Source organism: Natator depressus, chromosome 16, assembly GCF_965152275.1.
Source record: "Natator depressus isolate rNatDep1 chromosome 16, rNatDep2.hap1, whole genome shotgun sequence".
NCBI classification, from domain to species: domain Eukaryota; kingdom Metazoa; phylum Chordata; order Testudines; family Cheloniidae; genus Natator; species Natator depressus.
Genome location: NC_134249.1, coordinates 16,989,706 through 17,008,438, shown reverse-complemented (window position 1 = coordinate 17,008,438; position 18,733 = coordinate 16,989,706). Strand labels below are relative to the sequence as shown.

Genomic DNA, 18,733 nt, shown 5'->3' with positions numbered 1-18,733 from the left:
TCCTTCCAGCCGTGGATGAGAGCAATAACTAGAGTGGGTAGAACCTTGAGTCATGATCATGGTGCAGGAGGAAGAGTGATATTATCCATAATAGTGATCAATAATGATGTTGCACGGGGACTATAATTATAATAAACCACAACAATACTTATTAATATTGCATGTGAACTAAAATTATATTATCCTGTCATAACAATCATCCAAAAATGATGCAGGGAAGAATTTACAATAATGTCAACAAGTGTTATGACATGATGGCAGAGATTTAATGAATAATCATAGAATCCTAGGACTGGAAGGGACCGTGAGAGGTCATCTAGTCCAGTCCCCTGCAATAATAATACTGTGCAGCTGTATGCTAAATAATATTACTATATTCTACACATTGCATTGACAGTAATTACTGTTATTAAATTGAAGATGTGACATTGTAACCTTCTCGAGGCAGGGTCTATTTTGTTAGGTGTTTGTGTAGCAACCAGCAGAGTGGAGTCCTGGTATATGAGTGGATCACTTGGGTGCAATACCAAAAAAATAAATAATAATAAAACGAAAACACTACGTTCTCACTGGACCCAAGTGAAATCCAAATTAAAAGGCTTTGCCTGTGGAAACTATGCAGGATTTGTAACAGTTGGATCCTCAGCCCCTGGCAAGCTCACAGCCCTTACTGCAACCACTACGTCTGTGTAGCTACCTGACCTGCTGCCCATCCTCACCAAAGATACTTGGTGGCCTTACGCTGTATGCCAACCCATTGTCCTGGGGATATTGAAATCTGTACACATGGATATTGACAGTGAAATGCATTTTAATTCTCCTGAAATACACGGGATCGGGAGAGAATTTTGGAAGAATAAAATAGGGAAATGGCAAAGATTTGGAATAGGGATTGTAGAGTAATTTTTAAAGCTGCTTTCTTTGGAAAGAAGCATTTTTGCTCTACAAATGTAAAAGCGACATTTTAAGAATCTCAATCATTTATTTTGCAAAAAAAAAAAGAGCCTTCCTTCTTCAATTTCTTCCCCAGTTTGAGAGCAGCCCAAGTCGGTGAGATTTTAAATGTCTCATTGGTACTGCAAAAAAATCTTTCCTCCCAAAAGAGAGAGAGAGACTTTAAACATTGCCCTTCAAATTAAATCCCTCCTCTCTCAGTAAGAATGTAAGACCCTGAGCTGGTTGGCTCAAAATGAAATAATCTGTCCAGAAAAGTGCGTTTGCGATTTGTTGTTTAGGGGACTTGGGAAGACAGCTATGTTTGGGGTCCTCCCTCACTGGGCTGAGCTGGGAGTGGGTAGCACATGTGGGGTCCGGTGTAGCTGGCTGCTGCTAAGTTGAACTCTGCTTTGGAGCTTCTGGTTCTCTGCAATCGCATGGGTGTCTCTGTGGAGTAATATGCTTCAGGGCTGTGGTTTTATTGCAGATAAAGGCCCCCTTCAAAAGCTGTATATCAAACCATGGAGGCAGATGAGGGATTGATTCTCAACGTGAGTTCTCTGCCTTCCCCAGAGTCCCACCATTCTGCAGGACACAAGAGGTGCCGCAAGCCATTGCCCGGGAAGGACAAGTGGGTATGTTTAGTTCTTCATCCGAGTCTGATACAAACAGAAAAAAACTTTGATCAAACTATTCCAGAAAAGAATTCAAATGCAATATTATAAACCTAAACTGCTATGGCTTGTGATTTGCAGCAAGTCATTCCCTCTTGGTTTTTTTTTGTTTTTTTTTAAGATTTGAAATAAGCATTAGTTATAATTCACTTCTCTGTAACTGGGTCCACTGCACCCCGAATCCCTCCAACTTTAGTATGGATGATGGGATCTTGGTTCTGGGAATGAGGTGGTTCAGATAAGTGAGGTTTGAATCAGGGATCACATGCGAATTCTCCCAAGGCCAGGTGGCTCAACAAAATACAGTAGGACTTCAGTGCTCGGTCTCAGCAGTATTTCATTGTTTAATTCTGCTGAGCTGACTAGCTTTGAGGAAGCTATTTGGGTGTCTACAGTCTGGGGGGAAAAGGACATCAGAAGTAGACTTCGAATTCTGATCTTAGAGGATCCTGCTGGTTCAGCTTCCACTGATTACTCGAAGATTTTGGTCTCCCTGGTGTTTTTGGATAATTGAGGTTGCACTGTCGTTAAGGTTACATATGGACTTTCATGATGAATCTCTTTTTTTCAATCACTTGTAACTTTGTCAGAAACTTCGCTTTTGGGCTTGAGTCTTTCTATGTTTGGTCTCAGTCCAAAGGAGAGTTTTATATTATTTGTTTGATTCGGTGAGACTCACTAACACAAACCAGTACGCTTCCCTTATGCCTAATTTAAAAGCCCCCAACTTTATAAAAACTGCCTGATCCTGCAATGCTCACTGCTTACTCACTCAAACCTTCCCATTGTCTTTAGTGCAGCTACTGATGTGAAGAAAGACTATTCAAGTGAGTAAGGGTCTCAGGATTTGTTCTTTAGGCCCCAGTGCTGCAGCTGGATCTGCCTGGGCACATCATTGTGGGGCTCTGCACAGACACAGCGGTCTGCCCACACATGTATGTAATTGAAGGATTTTGTCCTGCTTCCTTGATCCTGCAATCGATCTGTGTGGACAGGGGCCTGGTCATAGCACCACTGACTTGGCTCTGTGCGGACGTAGAAGTCCTTCATTGCAGGGTCAGAGCCTTAGGCCCATTAAATTCAATGGGGCTGTTCACAGGGTTGAAGCTAAGCACATGCACATGTTTTTGTCGGATTGGAACCTTAGTTTGTGAACTCTTCAGAGTAGGGACTTTGTCATAGTCATAGAGGTTAAGGCCAGAGGGGACCACAGATCATCTCGTTTGACTTCTGGTATATCACAGGCCACCACCAGCACCCGCAGTCTTCATTTGTCTTGAATAGTACTGAGCGTAGTTAACAAATGATAATAAATATTGTTTTTATATATATATATATATATGTATGTATATATATATAGTAATCGTGTAGTCTGCAAAGAGATTCCCTTGGACAGGTCTTGATCAATAAATTAAATGCTGGAAGGGGTGCACAAGTATCAACATCCAAGAAAATTTATAGCGCTAAATCTTGTGCTTTGGAGTCTGTTGGTTTCCACCCCCATGGATGGAATTTGCACCCATGCTGAGTCCCATTGAAGTCAGTGTGTCTCTATGTGAGTGCAAAGGTCTGCCCATGTAGATCGGATTTTTGGATTAGGATCGTTGGCTGTGACTGTCGATGTGAAAGAATACATCATCTGATGGGCATGATTTTGAAAATGGCACGTGTGAGCCTCTTTGTAACTTAATCCCTTTAGAACTCTGGGTGCTAGGAAGATTCTCAGCAGGCTACAGGCTGCCGCTTTCTCAGTTTATAATTTGTTCTTGAGTCATTTGAAGATTGTTGAATTTTGTGTAAATTTTCAAAAGTACCTAAGTGATTTAGGCACTTTTTAAAATTGCATAATCAATGGAATTATAGGATTCAGTTAGCAAGCTATTCCCCAGTAGAGGAGAGAATTCTGAAAGAAGTTGTTTAACATCATGAGCAAATGACAATATCTTCTTAACCACTGTGAGAGCATGATGGTTTTTAAGCGGATGCAGACGTGTTAAAATTATTAGTAGTAGTATGAAAATGTGTGTGATGTAAGTGTTTGAGGGCACGGAGGTTATGCTGATATTAGAAGGGGCACATAGGGGTGCGTTTGGTGGCATCTTAACTGCCTGATTGGGGAACTTTTTTAAGAAAAAAGTGTTACATTGACAGTCCCCCTTTGAATTTCAGCACATTTTGGACGAATGTGTAAGATGTTGGACAAGATTAAATAAGATAAATCAATGGGGGAAATGACATGGAGGGATAATGAAAAATATTTAAAGAGAAATTGATGTGCGGTCTTCTCAAGACTTCTGTTAGCCATCTACGAAATAAGGGCCAGACCCTCAACTGGTGTAAATTGACACAGTTCCATTGATGTCACTAGCATTGCATTGATTTACACCAGATAAGGAGCATGCCCTAGGAGTTTGTTTTGTAAAGGCCAATATAATTGAAGAAAGAAAGGCAGAACATAATAAAGGGCTTGAAAGGCATGTGCTGAGAAGGCTGGAAAGATTGCAGAATGAAATCCAGAACGTGGAGGATAAGGAGGAAATATAAGGACAAGTAGAGAAAGAATAGAGGTTTGCTCAGTGAGTTAAGGTGATTCAGAAAGTTTTCAGGTATGTAAGCAAAACAACGTGACTGATGTAGGACATGCATGAGATGGTGAAGGACATTCAGCGATGGAAGAAAATTAAATTAATTGTGTGCCTCAGTATTGACAGAGGAATGTGGGGCGAGCAAAAACATTTCCAAGAGGAAGCAGAAGGAATTTCAAAAGAAATTAGGATCACTATAGAGCCAGGAATAGAGAGATCAGAATTCCTGAAGTCTGATGGAAGCACAGGTCAGAATCAAGGAGGATTCATCCCTGAAAGAGAGAAAGAAAGACGAGGGGTCGAGGTCTGGCTTCAATTTGATCATGAGATTTGCACAGCAATGCTTTGGATTATATATATTTTAAAGAGGGTACTGTTCAGTTACTATAGAAACTGGGCACCAAAATAAGAATTTAGATTGTTACTATTTGTATTATAGTCTCTGCTCTGAAGAATGTGAACAGGTCCAGTTGCAAAATCAAACTCTGTTCTCTATACGTGGGCATGAAGGTTCCAATAGGAAGAGATGCAACTCTCTAGGGCCTTAGGAAGGGTATAATATTGCATAGTTAATCCTTATGTATTAATCCATCCTGTTTATTTGCTATCACTGAAGCAACCTAAAGCTCTGAAAAGGAAGCTCCAATGGGCAGACGAAGGCGCACCTTCAAAGCAGAAACACAAGTTGTCAGTATCCCCAATCAAGAAATGCACTAAGGAGGCTAACATCTGCGTGAAGGGAAATTTGTCATCAAAATCTCCTCCAAAGAAGCACTCGGCTGACAGACAGAATGAAAGCCTAAGTAGCAGACCTTTCATTAAGACGTCTTGTCTGTTTAAAAACAACCCTGAGATTCCAGAAATTCGCAGGTATTTTAAACAAACAATCCCACACACCCCACTAAAATGCTATTGATTTCTCACCCTTATATGTACAAAGTATGAGGCTTTGCCCTTTTTCCCCCCATTGCTATGTACTTGCAGTCTCATCATCCATCTAGTATGGTGGTTTTCAGCCATTTCTAGACCAGGATCCCCCACCTATGTACCTTGGTTCTAGCCAGGCGCCTTCTCCCATTTCACAATCTGGGAAGGTATAAGAACCCATGTTGAATAGAATAGGAAGGGCAGGGTAGTTGTGACCGCCATGCTGAGAGCCTCTGATCTAATAAGGCAAAAATCCTGATTCTGCTTCCGCTGAAGTCAGTACGAGTTTTGTCATTGAATTAAGTGGCAGATGGAAGAATTGGACCTAGGGTTGGTTGGTATTTTCAAAAGACCCATGGCAGAGAGTGGTCTCAAACCACTCAAATAGACTGTACCTCTCCCTAGATTTATAACACTGTAGCCTGGAGACCATCCTGGTTTGCCCTATGGATTTAACCTGGCTCTAAATTGTTTTATTTCTTGGATGGTCCTTTATGAATCCCATGCCCTTTGGTGGGGTAGGCCCTCAGGAGCTGGAGTATTGTAATAGGTTCCCTAGCTGCTGTTAACAATGTACTGACTAGGTAGTTTTCCTTCATTGTCTGTTGTCGTGCTGGATCGTGAAAGGAAGCTTTAATGGGAGCCCCTGTAAAGAAAAACAGCTTTAAGTAAGGGGTCAGATTCACTTTTGCTGTCTCCAGAAGGTGCAAATTACATTAGGATTCCACCAATAATGGGGGATTCCCCTAGAGGGTGCCCTAGGGATGTGCTGAATCAGCATATTCCATGCTGGCCTGACCATGTCCCTTCCCCAGGCAGATGTCTTGTTCCAGGCAGACTTTCTGCCACTGGGATTTTTGCATTGGAACCCAAGCTTGACTCTCCTATGAATCTGGCCTGTAGCCTGTGGGTGTTTGGAACTGTCTCAAGTTGCTTTGGATTATTTCTCCTAACTTGCAGAGGTGGAGTGAAACAGGTGCAGGAAAAAGTTTTCACTTCGGATTCGTTCAGCCAGCTGGACCTCCATCCCCATCTGGTGAGTGCTAGACGGGCAACAAGGTCATTGTGTAGTGGTGTAAGGCTGTTTTACTGAGTTGTTTTTAATGGGTCTTTGTTTGGGAGGGTTTGTGCTTTTATACGTGGAGATGAACTTTTGGAGGATATCCCCCTGTGAAGTGAGACATGCTCCCTGTAGGAACCGCTCCTGGTGACTCTGATTAGTTCGCTAGTGATGTTGCCATCTGAGGGCAGCTTTTGCATCAACCTCCCAATTAGTACCCTTAGCTGTGCTCCATCCAACATCAGCAACCCACATCAGCGCTACATCCAGATGCCATTTCAACACCAGTAGCCCATACCCCCACCAGTCCCAGATCATCTTTCTCAGCTAACACCAGGCCCAGCTGGCACCCGATCCCACTGCATCCAAACACTTCCCATGGTTTCATGTGGGTTGCCAACCAAAATATGTTGAGGATCACTCTGAGGCCATGATTTGATAGCATGTCATGACCCGTCAGGATTAATAACATTTTGAGGGACTAGCAGGAATACTTGTAGGACCAGTGAACTTTTCCAAGCACTTGCCTGGACTAATGATCAGAGAGAGGGAGAGAATACCATGCTTTGGGGTTTCTCTCTCTCATGCATTGCAAAAGTCATGAAAGTGAGTACTATAGAATTAAAACCTTTTAACACTGTATTTATCCCTTTAGGTTTCCACAATAACCACTGTCTTGAAGCTGTCTAGTATGACCAGGTAAACTAACCTGTATAAAATACTTTTCACTTCTGTAGCACCTTTCACTGGATGATCTCCAAGCACTTTACAAACGTAATTAATTCATAAGCCCCCACAATTCCTGTGAAAGTCTACGGGAGCTGTGAGTGTGCCGCACCTCCAAAAAGCAAGCCATAAAGTAACTTGATGTAGAGAGTCATTGGTAGCGCTGGAAATGGAACCCAGGAGTCCTGGCTCTTGGGCTTTAACCAGAAAATCATCCTTATTTCTATTTAGCACAAATAACATTTTTCTGTTGCTCTATTTTCACGAATCCCCATTTCTGGTGTAGTAATTTTCAGCAATAACTGGGAGAGCATCCAGGTTGTGTAAACCCAGGTACATGGTTTTGAAACAATTGAAGGGTTTTAAAACCTCACATCTTTATTAATACTTTGAGACTGATTTGGTGTTTGTGTGTTCTTAATTTGTGTTCTTTGTTACGTAGTGTTCAGAAGCAAACTATTCCTGTGCTGCTAAAAGGCAAGGATGCACTGGTGAGGTCCCAGACAGGGTCAGGTCAGTATTTAATTGATAGTGTTCCTTACTCGGGCACAATATCATTTGGATTACGTATACTTAAACTAAGCGTTACGTTCACCTGTTACAGTTTGTGAAAATGACAGACCAACGACACTGGCTAGAGACAGGCACACTGTAGATACGGGGTGTGCAGATTTCTTCCATGCAGCTCCACCAGTGTATCTCAATCATGACATGCATCTGCCAGCTAGTCCCAAACCCAAGGAGCCCAGCAAAGGCCAAAGAGGAAGCCACGCTCAAGCGGACCAGTGGATCCAGGCTGCACGCAGTGTCATATTTTGAATACCTGCTCAGTCTTTTGTGAGCAGCATCAAATTTTGCCGATTCACATAGGTGGGGCTGGAAAGAGTATCACCACATTTTTTCTCCCAGTCTGACCCCATGACCCATCAAGCTTCCCATTTGAGGTTTCTGGCCTCTGACCTCAATTTAGGAGTAGTGGGATCTCTGTTTTTTCATGATTCACTTAAGAACATAAGAACGGCCATACTGGACCAGACCAAAGGTCCATCTAGCCCTGTCTTCTGTCTTCTGATGGTGGCCATTGCCAGATGCTCTAGAGAGAATGAACAGAGTGGGGCAATTTTGAGTGACCCATCTCCTGCAGTCCCACCCCAGCTTCTGGCAGTTGGAGTTTTAGGGACACATGAAGCACAGGGTTGCGTCCCTGACCACCTTGGCTAATAGCCATTGATGGACCTATCCTCCATGAACTTATCTAATTCTTTTTTGAACCGAGTTATACTTTTGGCCTTCACAGCATCCCATGGCAGTGAGTTCCACAGGTTGACTGTGCATTATGTGAAGAAGTACCTCCTTTTGTTTGTTTTAAACCTTCCTCCGATTAATTAAATTTGATTTCCCATCACTACTGAAATCTACAATTTCTACCAGTTTTAAAATGACATAAACAGCTTGTTGTTTTTCTTACTAAGGTAAAACTCTTGCCTATGGCATCCCCCTTGTGCAGTCCTTGCAGGGAATGAAGTCAAAAATACAGGTATGTACCATAGAAATAAGTGTGCTCTCTTTTTTATTTTCAAAGCAATAAAAATAAACTACAGCTGGTGCACTGAGGTCAGTAGTGTCTCTTCCTGTTACGATGGTTAAGCAATCTCTCTGCCTATTTAGTTATGACATTTTGGAATTTGGCCTACATGACCCTCGTACTCTGTAAATATAAAAGCAATATAAGAAAAATATTAAGGGCTATATGTTCCCCTACACTTAATGTAGCACAGAGGGTGGATGAATGAGCCAAAATCTCAAGGTGGGGAGTAGGGGAAGGGAAATATCTGTGTAGTGGGAAAGGTGGTTACATGGCAGATTTCCTCCACCACTCCTGCACAGCTACCTCTTTCCTTTCTGCAGCAATAAAGCCTGGCTCCATGTTCCTGAAGCGGGAAGAGTCGGGGAACAGCTGCTTTATCTTATACGTTCCCTCTCAAGTCCATCAAGAGTTGCCATACTTAAAGCATTTGGAGTTTGACACTTCTAGGAGCAGCATTAGCTCCCTCTCCATGTTTTTTCAAACCCTGGTGGGAGTGGTCAGTGCATGCCAGGAGGCTGGCTTCAGAGCATGGCAGTGGCTCAGAACTAGGGTGGAGGTCCAGAGACTTGCAAAGGCAGGTTCCTGGTATGCTTTCTCCTCTTCACATCCTGGCCTCCATATATTTCAACAGCCTCTCCCCATTCAGATCATCATGTTGACCCAGGGGATGGTGCTGCAGATCCGTCCTCCTGTTTTGTGCCTCTTTAGGATGTGACAAGGGGGATTTGTTCTGAAATTGTTTATGGGTTGAAATAATTGCAGAACAGCCTGGGTTGTCACTATCTGTCTCTTGTGTGTCTAATTGTTTCTGTGCATCAAATATTAGTGTATTTCTGCAGACTAAGAAATAATATGTGAAATTGTATAGATCATATATAACAGGTGTGTGTAACATAATAAAATCTTAGCTACATGATCAGCATGCTGGATTTCACAGTGCAAAAAAGAGAAGACCATCCTTTACTAACATTTAAAGGCTGTTAGCATCAGGGAAGGAAAAAATATTTGTTTATGATTATAAGTAGGAGTAATGGAATGACACTGTGCAAAAACAAATGTAGGTTGAATATCAGGGAACAACTTCCTAACGGAGCTCTGCCGTCTAGTAGAAATTCACTAGAAGCCTTAAGGAAAGTGATGGAATCTCCATTGCTTTGAGTCATTTCAAACTGGACTGGGCAACGCAGTGAGGGGGACAATCCTGCCTTGAACCTCAGTAGGATTGATTTTATAAGCGAATAGCCACCTCTGTCTTCTATGATTTTCTGAGTTCATGGTGCATTCTGCTCAATGGTACTCTGTCTCTTCTATTTGCAGCGCAGTGATGGGCCTTATGCACTTATATTAGTTCCAACAAGAGAGGTAAGTTAAGTCACCTTTTTTCTAAGGTTCATGCAGGCATTTTAGAGTTGTGGTTCTTGTTACTTTCTCGGGCCCTGAGTACTTGACCGTTGATTCCAGTAGGAGCAGGTTTGGGCTCTTGGCAAGCTCAGGAGTGCTCGTGAGATGTCTTAGCTAGTGAGAAGTTTACATGAAAAATTTCAATTGCAGGGGAGTTCAGTGCCTCCTGCCGTACACTCTAATTTCCATCCTAAGTTACATTATAACAACTTTCAGCATGGCAGTGCTTGCACTAGCTCTTGCTCTGTGATCTTTTAGGGATATCCTTGATTTTATTCCAGTGCTGAGGGGTAGATTTTCAGGTAGAGATTCGTGGCTCATGTCATTGCCAGGAGGAATTATTGGCCGAATTCACTCCTGGTATAAGCATTTGCAACTCCATTGCAGGGAGTGGAGTTGTGCTCACAACTACCAGTGGTGATCTTTGGCCCACATGGTCTCCAAATCCCCCACATGGAAATGTTTCTTCCCAGGATATCCCATACTACCAGCTGGCATGTTTACCAGTTAGTGGTGAACTGTAAAGAGAGGCAGTCCAATCTTGATTTCAGTTCTGTACCCCATGTGTTCCCTTCTATCAAAGTCTCCCTGTCATCTTTAATTTAACAAAAAGTAAGCATTTAAGAGTGAGAGATTTGGGATGCCCAGTGGGACAGTTTGGTGGTTCATCTCTTCTCTCCTTTCCAATCCTTCACTCAAATCTTCCCCTTCCAGTAAGAGTATTTGCTGTCAGTATGAAATGTTTTCGCTTGCCTTCAGTGCCATACAGAAGTAAGCTGGGGAGAAACATCCAAGTTTCCCCTTGTGTTTAAGAATTGGTGGCAACACTGAAAGCTCCTTGGCTTAATACATAGGAAGGGAGAAATTTGTCTAGCATGGGAAGGGAGAGTTTGTGAGTAAAATCAGTGCTGCAAACGCAATGGTTTATACAGACATTCCTGTTGATTTTTAAAGCCCCTTTTCAAATCCATCAGTGAATGTATGGCAAACCAGGAGTTTGTTTGTTCTCTGAACTCTTGTTTGATTTATTTTATTTGCCTTACAAAGGCAATTTCAGAGCAGAGTATCAATGTTTTCCATATCAAACGCTAATAACTTCCATGCGGAGAATTGATCACAGGTAACTAGTTTTGGGCACAATGTTTTATGCAACCTGCATTGCAGTATCTCAGCTCAATTCTGGGAAGGGAGAAGGCTCTGAAGCTATTTAAATTTTTTACAGTGGCAAACGTTCTGCTTCCCCAGGATGCTGCATAAATACTAAGCATGTTCATAAAATGGATTAAAGGGTTGCTGTTGAGTACATTTATAAAGTTAGTCTGTGATTACAGTTGGTATTATTTTTACTTTCCAGGGTTTGTAATGGCCTCTTTGAAAGTTTGGCAAATAAATAATATTTAGCACTTGCCCACGTTTCGTCAGAGGAATTCAAATCATTTTACCCACATAAATAAACATCACTCATATATATGTGCAATGTGTGCTCGGTAGATATTATCCCCACTTTGCAGGTGGGGAAATGAAGTTGCAGAAAGGTCACATGGCATGTCCTCGGTCACACACTGAGTCAGTGGCAGTGCTGGGAATGCAACCCACAAGTGCTGGCTGCCAGTCCACTGTTTTAACCCATGGTTTACACTCCCTTTCTCTAACAGTTTTCTCCTGGAAGACATTCCATATTATCCCACACTGGTTTTAGTGAAGGAAAACCCAGAATGCCTTGGATAGTTTCTTTCTTGTGCATCAGCGTCACCGAAGATGTCAACGGAAATGTGCACAGCTCTGAGAACAGTGTTTATTAATTTGAACCAGCAGAGGGAGCACAAGACATTGTTTTTGTATAGGTCCAAAGCAAATAGAGGTTTCTTCCTTTTTGCTGACTGTTTAATTGATAGGATACTGGGTGGGGTATATTTTTTTATTTAATAAAGATATTTAGAATTCATCACCAACATACATCACCAGTTTTTAAGAGTCTGCAGAAAAATCAAAATTTGATATAAATTGCGTGAAACTATCCTTCTAGTACAGATGTGTCAGACTTCCATAAAACTTTATTTTCCATCTGTTGATATCTGCAGCTAGCCCTACAGAGCTTTGATACAGTCCAGAAATTGCTGAAGGTAAGGATTTCATTCTTTGTTTCCTTTTCACTCCTTCCCGAGCCTTTTGCTATGAGATGCTAACCATCGTCACTTCCCCTAAGCGCAACAGGGAGTTGAGGGGACTCCGTACCTAACAGGATATCTGGCCCTTAAAGTACAGAATAAAACCAGTTCACTTTGTTTTTAACGTTCAAGGGAAAGCCGAGCACATTTAAGCTTGATTTTCCCTATTGGATGTTTTCAACTATTCAGTGACTGCTGTGGTGATTCTTTCTAATACCCTAGGGAGCTAAATACATATTTGTTAAAGAAGAGTAGTAGATATTAAAAATAGATTTGTTGCAATGTTTTGTTTATAGAGATGCCTGCCACTGCTTCAGAATTTCCATGGCTCTGAATGGGAACTCTTACCGGGACAGATACCACTGGACTCAGACTGATGTTAGACAGAGAAGGCTCTGATGTAGTAAAATGGGCCTCAGGGAATCAGATGGCCACTTGAATGTGTGCGGAAATTGGAGACTTGCAAAGTGTTGTGTTGGTACTTTTTTTTTTTTTTTTTTAATTTGGTTAAATTAACCCAAAGAAAATGACGGTAAGAATAATAGAACGTCCCTCACAACAGCTTTAGGCCATGGTCCTGCAAACACTTACTCATATGTTGAACTTTACTTCCGTGAGTAGTTCCATTGATTTCAGTGGGACGACGGCCAGTGGTAAAGTTATGCCTATGAATAAGCATTTGCAAGATCGAGGCCTTAGTCTCTGCCTTCCCATGCAGCCAGCTGGTTTCCCAAGTCCTACCCCATCACCCTGCTGTCAAGGTGTTTTTTTAAAAAAATTATACTAAAGACATTTTAAAAATATTTGTCATTTTTTCTTTGTAATTAAATGTCATAATTAAAAGATCTTTGATATTAAATTCAAGTCTTCCTTTTAACATTGGCCAATTGCATTCCATCAAGATCTAGAGCAGTTAAAGGTGACATTTCAATGAGGAGGGGAAAATTGGACTTGCGCTCTTGTTTTCTTCTTTCTTATGTGTAACAGGTAATATCCACACAAGCAAGACTAAACCTTGTTAAAATACAGTCAGGGCCACTGCTTTGTTATGGTATGATGGCCCAGTGTGGTAAAATTTGTAGTGCGGTGAGGCCTACATTTCCTCGTATAGCTAATTTGTTTGATCGGGTTTTTGTAAGGGCTTCCCATAATGATGAAGGGGTGGAAAGACATTTCTGTAAGGAGCTGGCTGAATTCCTGTTGAAAATATTAATGCTGCTGGGATTTTATTGTGTTTGTGTTAGGGCACCTAGAACCTTGAATACACTCCTTTTAAAATATTTATTTATTTATTTGATTTATTATAAGTTTAAATGTAATAAATTATTGGCGATGGTATGCTGGACTAGATGGTCCAATGGCCTGCTCCGTTAGGGCAGTTCTTGTATTGCTACATGGCATGTCACAAGCTGAGCAGTGTCCTGGCCTTTACATATCTTGTGGTTAATTATGTACCGTGTTAAAACTTATGTTCCATCTTTCTTCCATGCCCCCTCTTGAATGAGGTGGAGAGGGTCCATATTTTGTTTTCATCTGTTAAAAACTGGGCTTCGCTCTATTCTGCTGGAGATTAGGACCCCATTGACATCTATGACAGAACTCCTATTGACTTCAGTGGAGCTGGTATTTCACCTTGGGAGCCTTTATTAGCCCAATAACAAACCTATATAAAGGATCTTTATTATGTTTCTTTATATTTTGCTTGGCTATAGGAAGATTTTGCTTAAAAGGCAACAGGAAGAAATAGAATCGCAAATTGTCTTTGATCATTTAGGTTACACAGGGAGAAGGGGGAGACCTATTATACTATTGGAAGCGATGCAAAAATGATTGTATTTTCATCTTCCCAAACAACATTAGAAGCAAGTTAAATAGCTAGAATTAAATTTACCAGTGATATTTAGCTGCAGGTAGTACAGTGCATGTGGGCTGTATCTGTTAGATCAAATCAGAAGCACAGCTATAAATCTGAGTTGCCTATCTTTTTGTCAAGAAAAATCAGTTTTGGATTAGTATCAGGCCTCTTCTTAAGACTACTTCATATAGGTCTTGGTTTACCCCCACTGTAGCCATTTACCTGGATTGTGCCTGGCGTGCTAATGGGGGGAGAAAAGAGGAAGTCTGAAAAAGCCAGGTAGGAAGCCAATTTCTTAAAATTATATTTGGGTTCTACTTGTATCCTTTCATCTGTTTCTATTGCTGAGAATGCCTTTTTATTGGGAGAGATGCTTGTGGCTTGATCAAGGGATGAACACCCCCCCTCCCCCCAGTCTTACACAGAACTAGTGACTGGGTCAGCAGGGAGCATTCGCCTCCCTCAGTTAGCTCTAGTTTTAAAATGTTGATGAGCCTTCTGATGAGATGACCCCTGTCGATGTCAGTGTTTTTCTTCCTCTAACAAACACCTATATTTGCTTAGTCTACAGCACTGTCTGAAACAGGAATGTATTTGTCATGGAGAGAACAGCTGGATTTTTTCCCCCTACTGTTAAAATCTCACCCTTTTTATTTAATTGTAAGCAAATAATCCTAAACAGTGTTCTTGCATGAGTGGATATTACATATATAAGAGCTGTGTGGGAACCAACATTTCCATTTAATGGGAAATTCCATGATTTTGACATTTGTTTTAGTTCTGAATTGGAACAAAACCAAAGATTTTCTAAATATTCTGCAAAACAATTTTCAAATGTTTTTTGTTTTGATTTTGACTTTTTTAGTTTTATGTTGTAATTTATCATGTAAAATAGATTTAAAAACAAAAAATTGAAGTGTTCTATTATGAAGAAGTCAAAATGGAACTTTTCGACATTATCGAAACCTTTCATTTTAATTTTTTTCAAAATTTCCTCAAAAATCAGCACTTTCCCACAGAAAGTTTTGATTTAGATGAAAAGGCATTTTCCAATGGAAATCCTTTCCATTGGAAATTTTTTTTGCCAGTTCTAATATATACATGTACATCTTGTGTGGTTAAAAATCAAAACTTTTTTTTTTTTTCATTTAAATTATTTTTTTAATGAACCGTCTGTGGTTAAATTTGCTGTAAGCGATTAAAATCATTTAAATAACATTTTAAAAATATGATGCTTCACTGAGCCCTCCTCAACTCTGAGTGAGTTAATGCTGCTTTTCAAATTATATATAAAATCAAGAAGAAAATGCATTTAATTTTTTAATTTGCGTCCAATGAAGTGAGCTGTAGCTCACGAAAGCTTATGCTCAAATAAATTGGTTAGTCTCTAAGGTGCCACAAGTACTCCTTTTCTTTTTATTTAATTTTTTGTGATCCATTCAAACTTATAAATGTCACAGCCATGTTCAACATTAAGTATCCGTATTATTGTCCGTCTTTCTAATGAAGCAAATGCTGGTATTTACATTTTTTCGAAATGGAAGTATTTCCAGATTGTGTTGTGCAGAAAAGTTTTTGCCTTAATTGCTACTTAAACTGAAACTAAAAGTATGTGCAGAGGGAATGTTTTCTTCATTTGAATTAGTTCATTCAAAGTTGGGAAGCTGATTGGGAGTTGAAAAGGCAGGAAAGCTGGTTTTCTCCTCCAATCTATGAATAAAAACCAGGTGGAAGACAAAGAGGTCTACTAATTCTAAATGTTTGAAGGATGTGGTGTCAGATGTTCAAAGATATTACATAAGAATGGCCATCCTGGGTCAGACCAATGGTCCATGTAGCCCAGTATCCTGTCTTCTGACAGTGACCAATGCCAGATGCTTCAGAGGGAATGAACAGAACAGAGCAATTACTGAATGATCTATACCCTGTCATCCAATCCCAGCATCTGGCAGTCAGAGGCTTAGCTATCTTGGTTAATAGCCATAGATGGACCTATCCTCCAGGAGCTTATCTAATTCTGTTTTGAACCCAGTTATACTTTTGGCCTTAATGATGCTGATAAGTGCCTTTTGGGGTTTTCAGAAGTGCCAAAGCAGGCTGGGTGCTAATTCTCTTTAATTTCAACTCCCATTGATGTCAATGGGAATTAGGTGCCCAACCTGTGTCGGCACTTTTGAAAATCGTACGATGCACCTATCTGCATCTTTAGGTGCCTTTGGCAGTGCTGGGAGCTAACAGATGAGCCAGCACTCTGATCACTTATGTACCATCAGCCCTTTTCCCCCACACAAGGCTGAGCGGGGATATGTAAGATAATTAACTGGGAAGGCTGATGAACCAGTTAGCCCATCTATAAGAAAGGCACAGGGAGGAAGTAGTGGAGAGAGGGCCTGGGCTAGCTGAGGCTGGTGTGTTCCGAGAGCTCAAGTAAGGGAGATCTCTGTTCCTCCCTAGCCCTGTGTGAAAGGGCTAAAGGTGGCGAAGCGCTGTAAAAAATTTGCTGCACAAGATTGTGTTGGGGTTGGTGATGGGAATGTAAATAAATCACATGAAGTTGCCTCTTACTGGACAGAGTCTGAGAAGTTTCTGGGGCATCAGAGTACGGGGACAGAGCACATCTCGGTACAGTGCCTACATACCTTTGAAAGTCTGGCCTATGCTGACCAGAAATAATCCATCAGTTCACTAACTACAGTTAATATTTCCTTTGTTTTAGAAACCAGTTTTAAATGCAGAGCTTGTTTTGATAAACTTGCTTTTTTTTCTGGTACATCCAGCACAATTTGAAAATGCTGGTTTTGTGCAATTTTAATTGAATTCCAGTTTCCATCCAAATGCGGCTTGAAAAAAATCACAAATTATCATCTAGTAAATAAGAAATGCATCACTCGCCATTAGCTAACATTATAAACCATGTAAAATTCAATGAAATGTATGTCCAGCTATAAAATTGCTAAAGTAAATGTGTATAGATATAGTGTATCCTCCTGGTTAGCAAAAACAAGTACCAAATTTAGTGTAAAAGCTATATTTAGTTGTAAATCAAGATATTTTAATCATTACCAACCAGTTAAAAAAAAAATCATTCTAAGGAAAATAACTAAAAGGTACAAATGCAAGAGAAGATTTAAAATCAATTCTTTAAATTTAGGTTTCCTGCTTGCTGATTTAAGTCATGATTAACAGTGATTTAAATCAGTTCACCCAGATATAGGGGGTGTGTGGATATCTGTATTTTTATATTATTGTTTATATATAAGCAAATTGTGTTTGCGTGTGTGCACATATATTTATGCACACAATAGCCTCAAACCCCCGTTATCTAAATTTATCACTGACATAGGAAAACCCCCTGCATTTATGAGGACAAGACTTGAGAGCCAGGAATGCCTGTGTTTTAATCTCTGATATTGGCTCACTTTGTGGCCTTGGGAAAGTTATTTAATCCTGCCTGTGTAAAATGGAGATTAAAATATTGACCTGTCTCGCAGGGGGTTGCATTAATTAGCTGTATTTGTACAGCATTTTGAAGATAGTACCATGTATTATTTGTATTAATGATGGAAATGAAGAGCTAGTCTAGTAGATAACCTGAAGAGTGAAGTGAGCTATTATATGATAATACGCATGCTGCTATCCAAGAATGGGCACTTCTGCAGAGTAAAGCTGAAAACTCAGGTGCATCTCTTGCAAACTAGAGATGAGTTGTCCTTGGTTGCTTTTTAGCTGTGTGAAGCAGCTTCTCTTAAAGAACTAGAGTGAAATCCTGGCCCCACTAAAGTCAATGAGAGTTCTGGCATTGACTGTAGTGGGGATGGGATTTCTCCCCTGTACTCTGCGGGCTCCAGTTCCCAAGTCCAGATCACTGCTATTACCAGATTAAGGATAAACTGTGAACTCTTTATTTAATTTAATTTGAACAGATTACGTAAAGGAATAAATATTCTCATTTCAACTCCTGGCCGCCTGGTTGATCACATCAAGTCCACAAAGTGCATTCACTTCTGTCGTATTCAGTGGCTGATTATGGATGAGGCTGACAGGTAAACTTTTAAGTGTTTAGACATTTGACATGGATAACGAGAACCTCTACAGCTACATTAGATAATGTATTCAACATTTTAAAAATAAGAGATCTAAACCGTAATGCTCCAGGGCATAAACCAACCACTTAGCGCCTGGGGTTTGGATGACGTTTCCCTCTGGGCAGGTTATTCTACAGTTGTCCATTACAGGGATTCTTGCACCTTCTGACACATCTGGTGCTGGCCACTGTTAGAGATGGGGTACGGGACTAGACAGGCCACTTGTCTAATCCACTATGGCACGTCCTATGTTCCTAATTGGCTCATGTAACCTTGAGCCTTCTCTTCCTTCTCTTTTCCTCTCTCTTCCCATAATGTCTTCTGTGGTCTCCATCTTATTTGCAGGATCCTGGACATGGGCTTTGAGAAGGATGTGACCGTGATACTCAATGCTTTAAATGCAGAGAGTGAGAGGCGGCAGAATGTCCTGCTCTCAGCCACGCTCACAGAGGGTAAGTTATAAATTGGGGATTGGTCCTGCTTTGAGCAGGGGGTTGGACTAGATGACCTCCTGAGGTCTCTTCCAACCCTGATATTCTATGATTCTATAGACATAGTTGCTGGAACTAGGGATGCTGGGGGTGCTACTGCACCCCCGGCTTCAAGTGGTTTCCATCATAGACAGGGTTTGGTTCAATGGCTCTCAGCACCCCCACTATATCAATTGTTCCTGCACCTCTGATTGTAGAGCACGCCTAGACCATGCCTCTCTCTCAGGTCACACATCT

At 40.9% G+C, this 18,733-nt stretch overlaps 1 protein-coding gene across 1 annotated transcript in view; it reads left to right on the top strand.

Moving 5' to 3' along the window:
* Positions 1–1,272: 1,272 nt before the first annotated feature.
* DDX31 (DEAD-box helicase 31) overlaps positions 1,273–18,733 on the top strand; it is a 69,029-nt gene continuing 51,568 nt past the window's right edge. Inside the window, exons 1-11 of the mRNA XM_074973366.1 lie at positions 1,273–1,571; positions 4,812–5,065; positions 6,083–6,158; positions 6,838–6,881; positions 7,351–7,421; positions 8,381–8,445; positions 9,814–9,858; positions 11,979–12,020; positions 14,135–14,199; positions 17,844–17,963; positions 18,351–18,457. Coding sequence (XP_074829467.1) covers positions 1,458–1,571; positions 4,812–5,065; positions 6,083–6,158; positions 6,838–6,881; positions 7,351–7,421; positions 8,381–8,445; positions 9,814–9,858; positions 11,979–12,020; positions 14,135–14,199; positions 17,844–17,963; positions 18,351–18,457 — 1,003 coding nt within the window. The 5' untranslated portion in view covers positions 1,273–1,457. The remainder of the gene's footprint in view (positions 1,572–4,811; positions 5,066–6,082; positions 6,159–6,837; positions 6,882–7,350; positions 7,422–8,380; positions 8,446–9,813; positions 9,859–11,978; positions 12,021–14,134; positions 14,200–17,843; positions 17,964–18,350; positions 18,458–18,733) is intronic.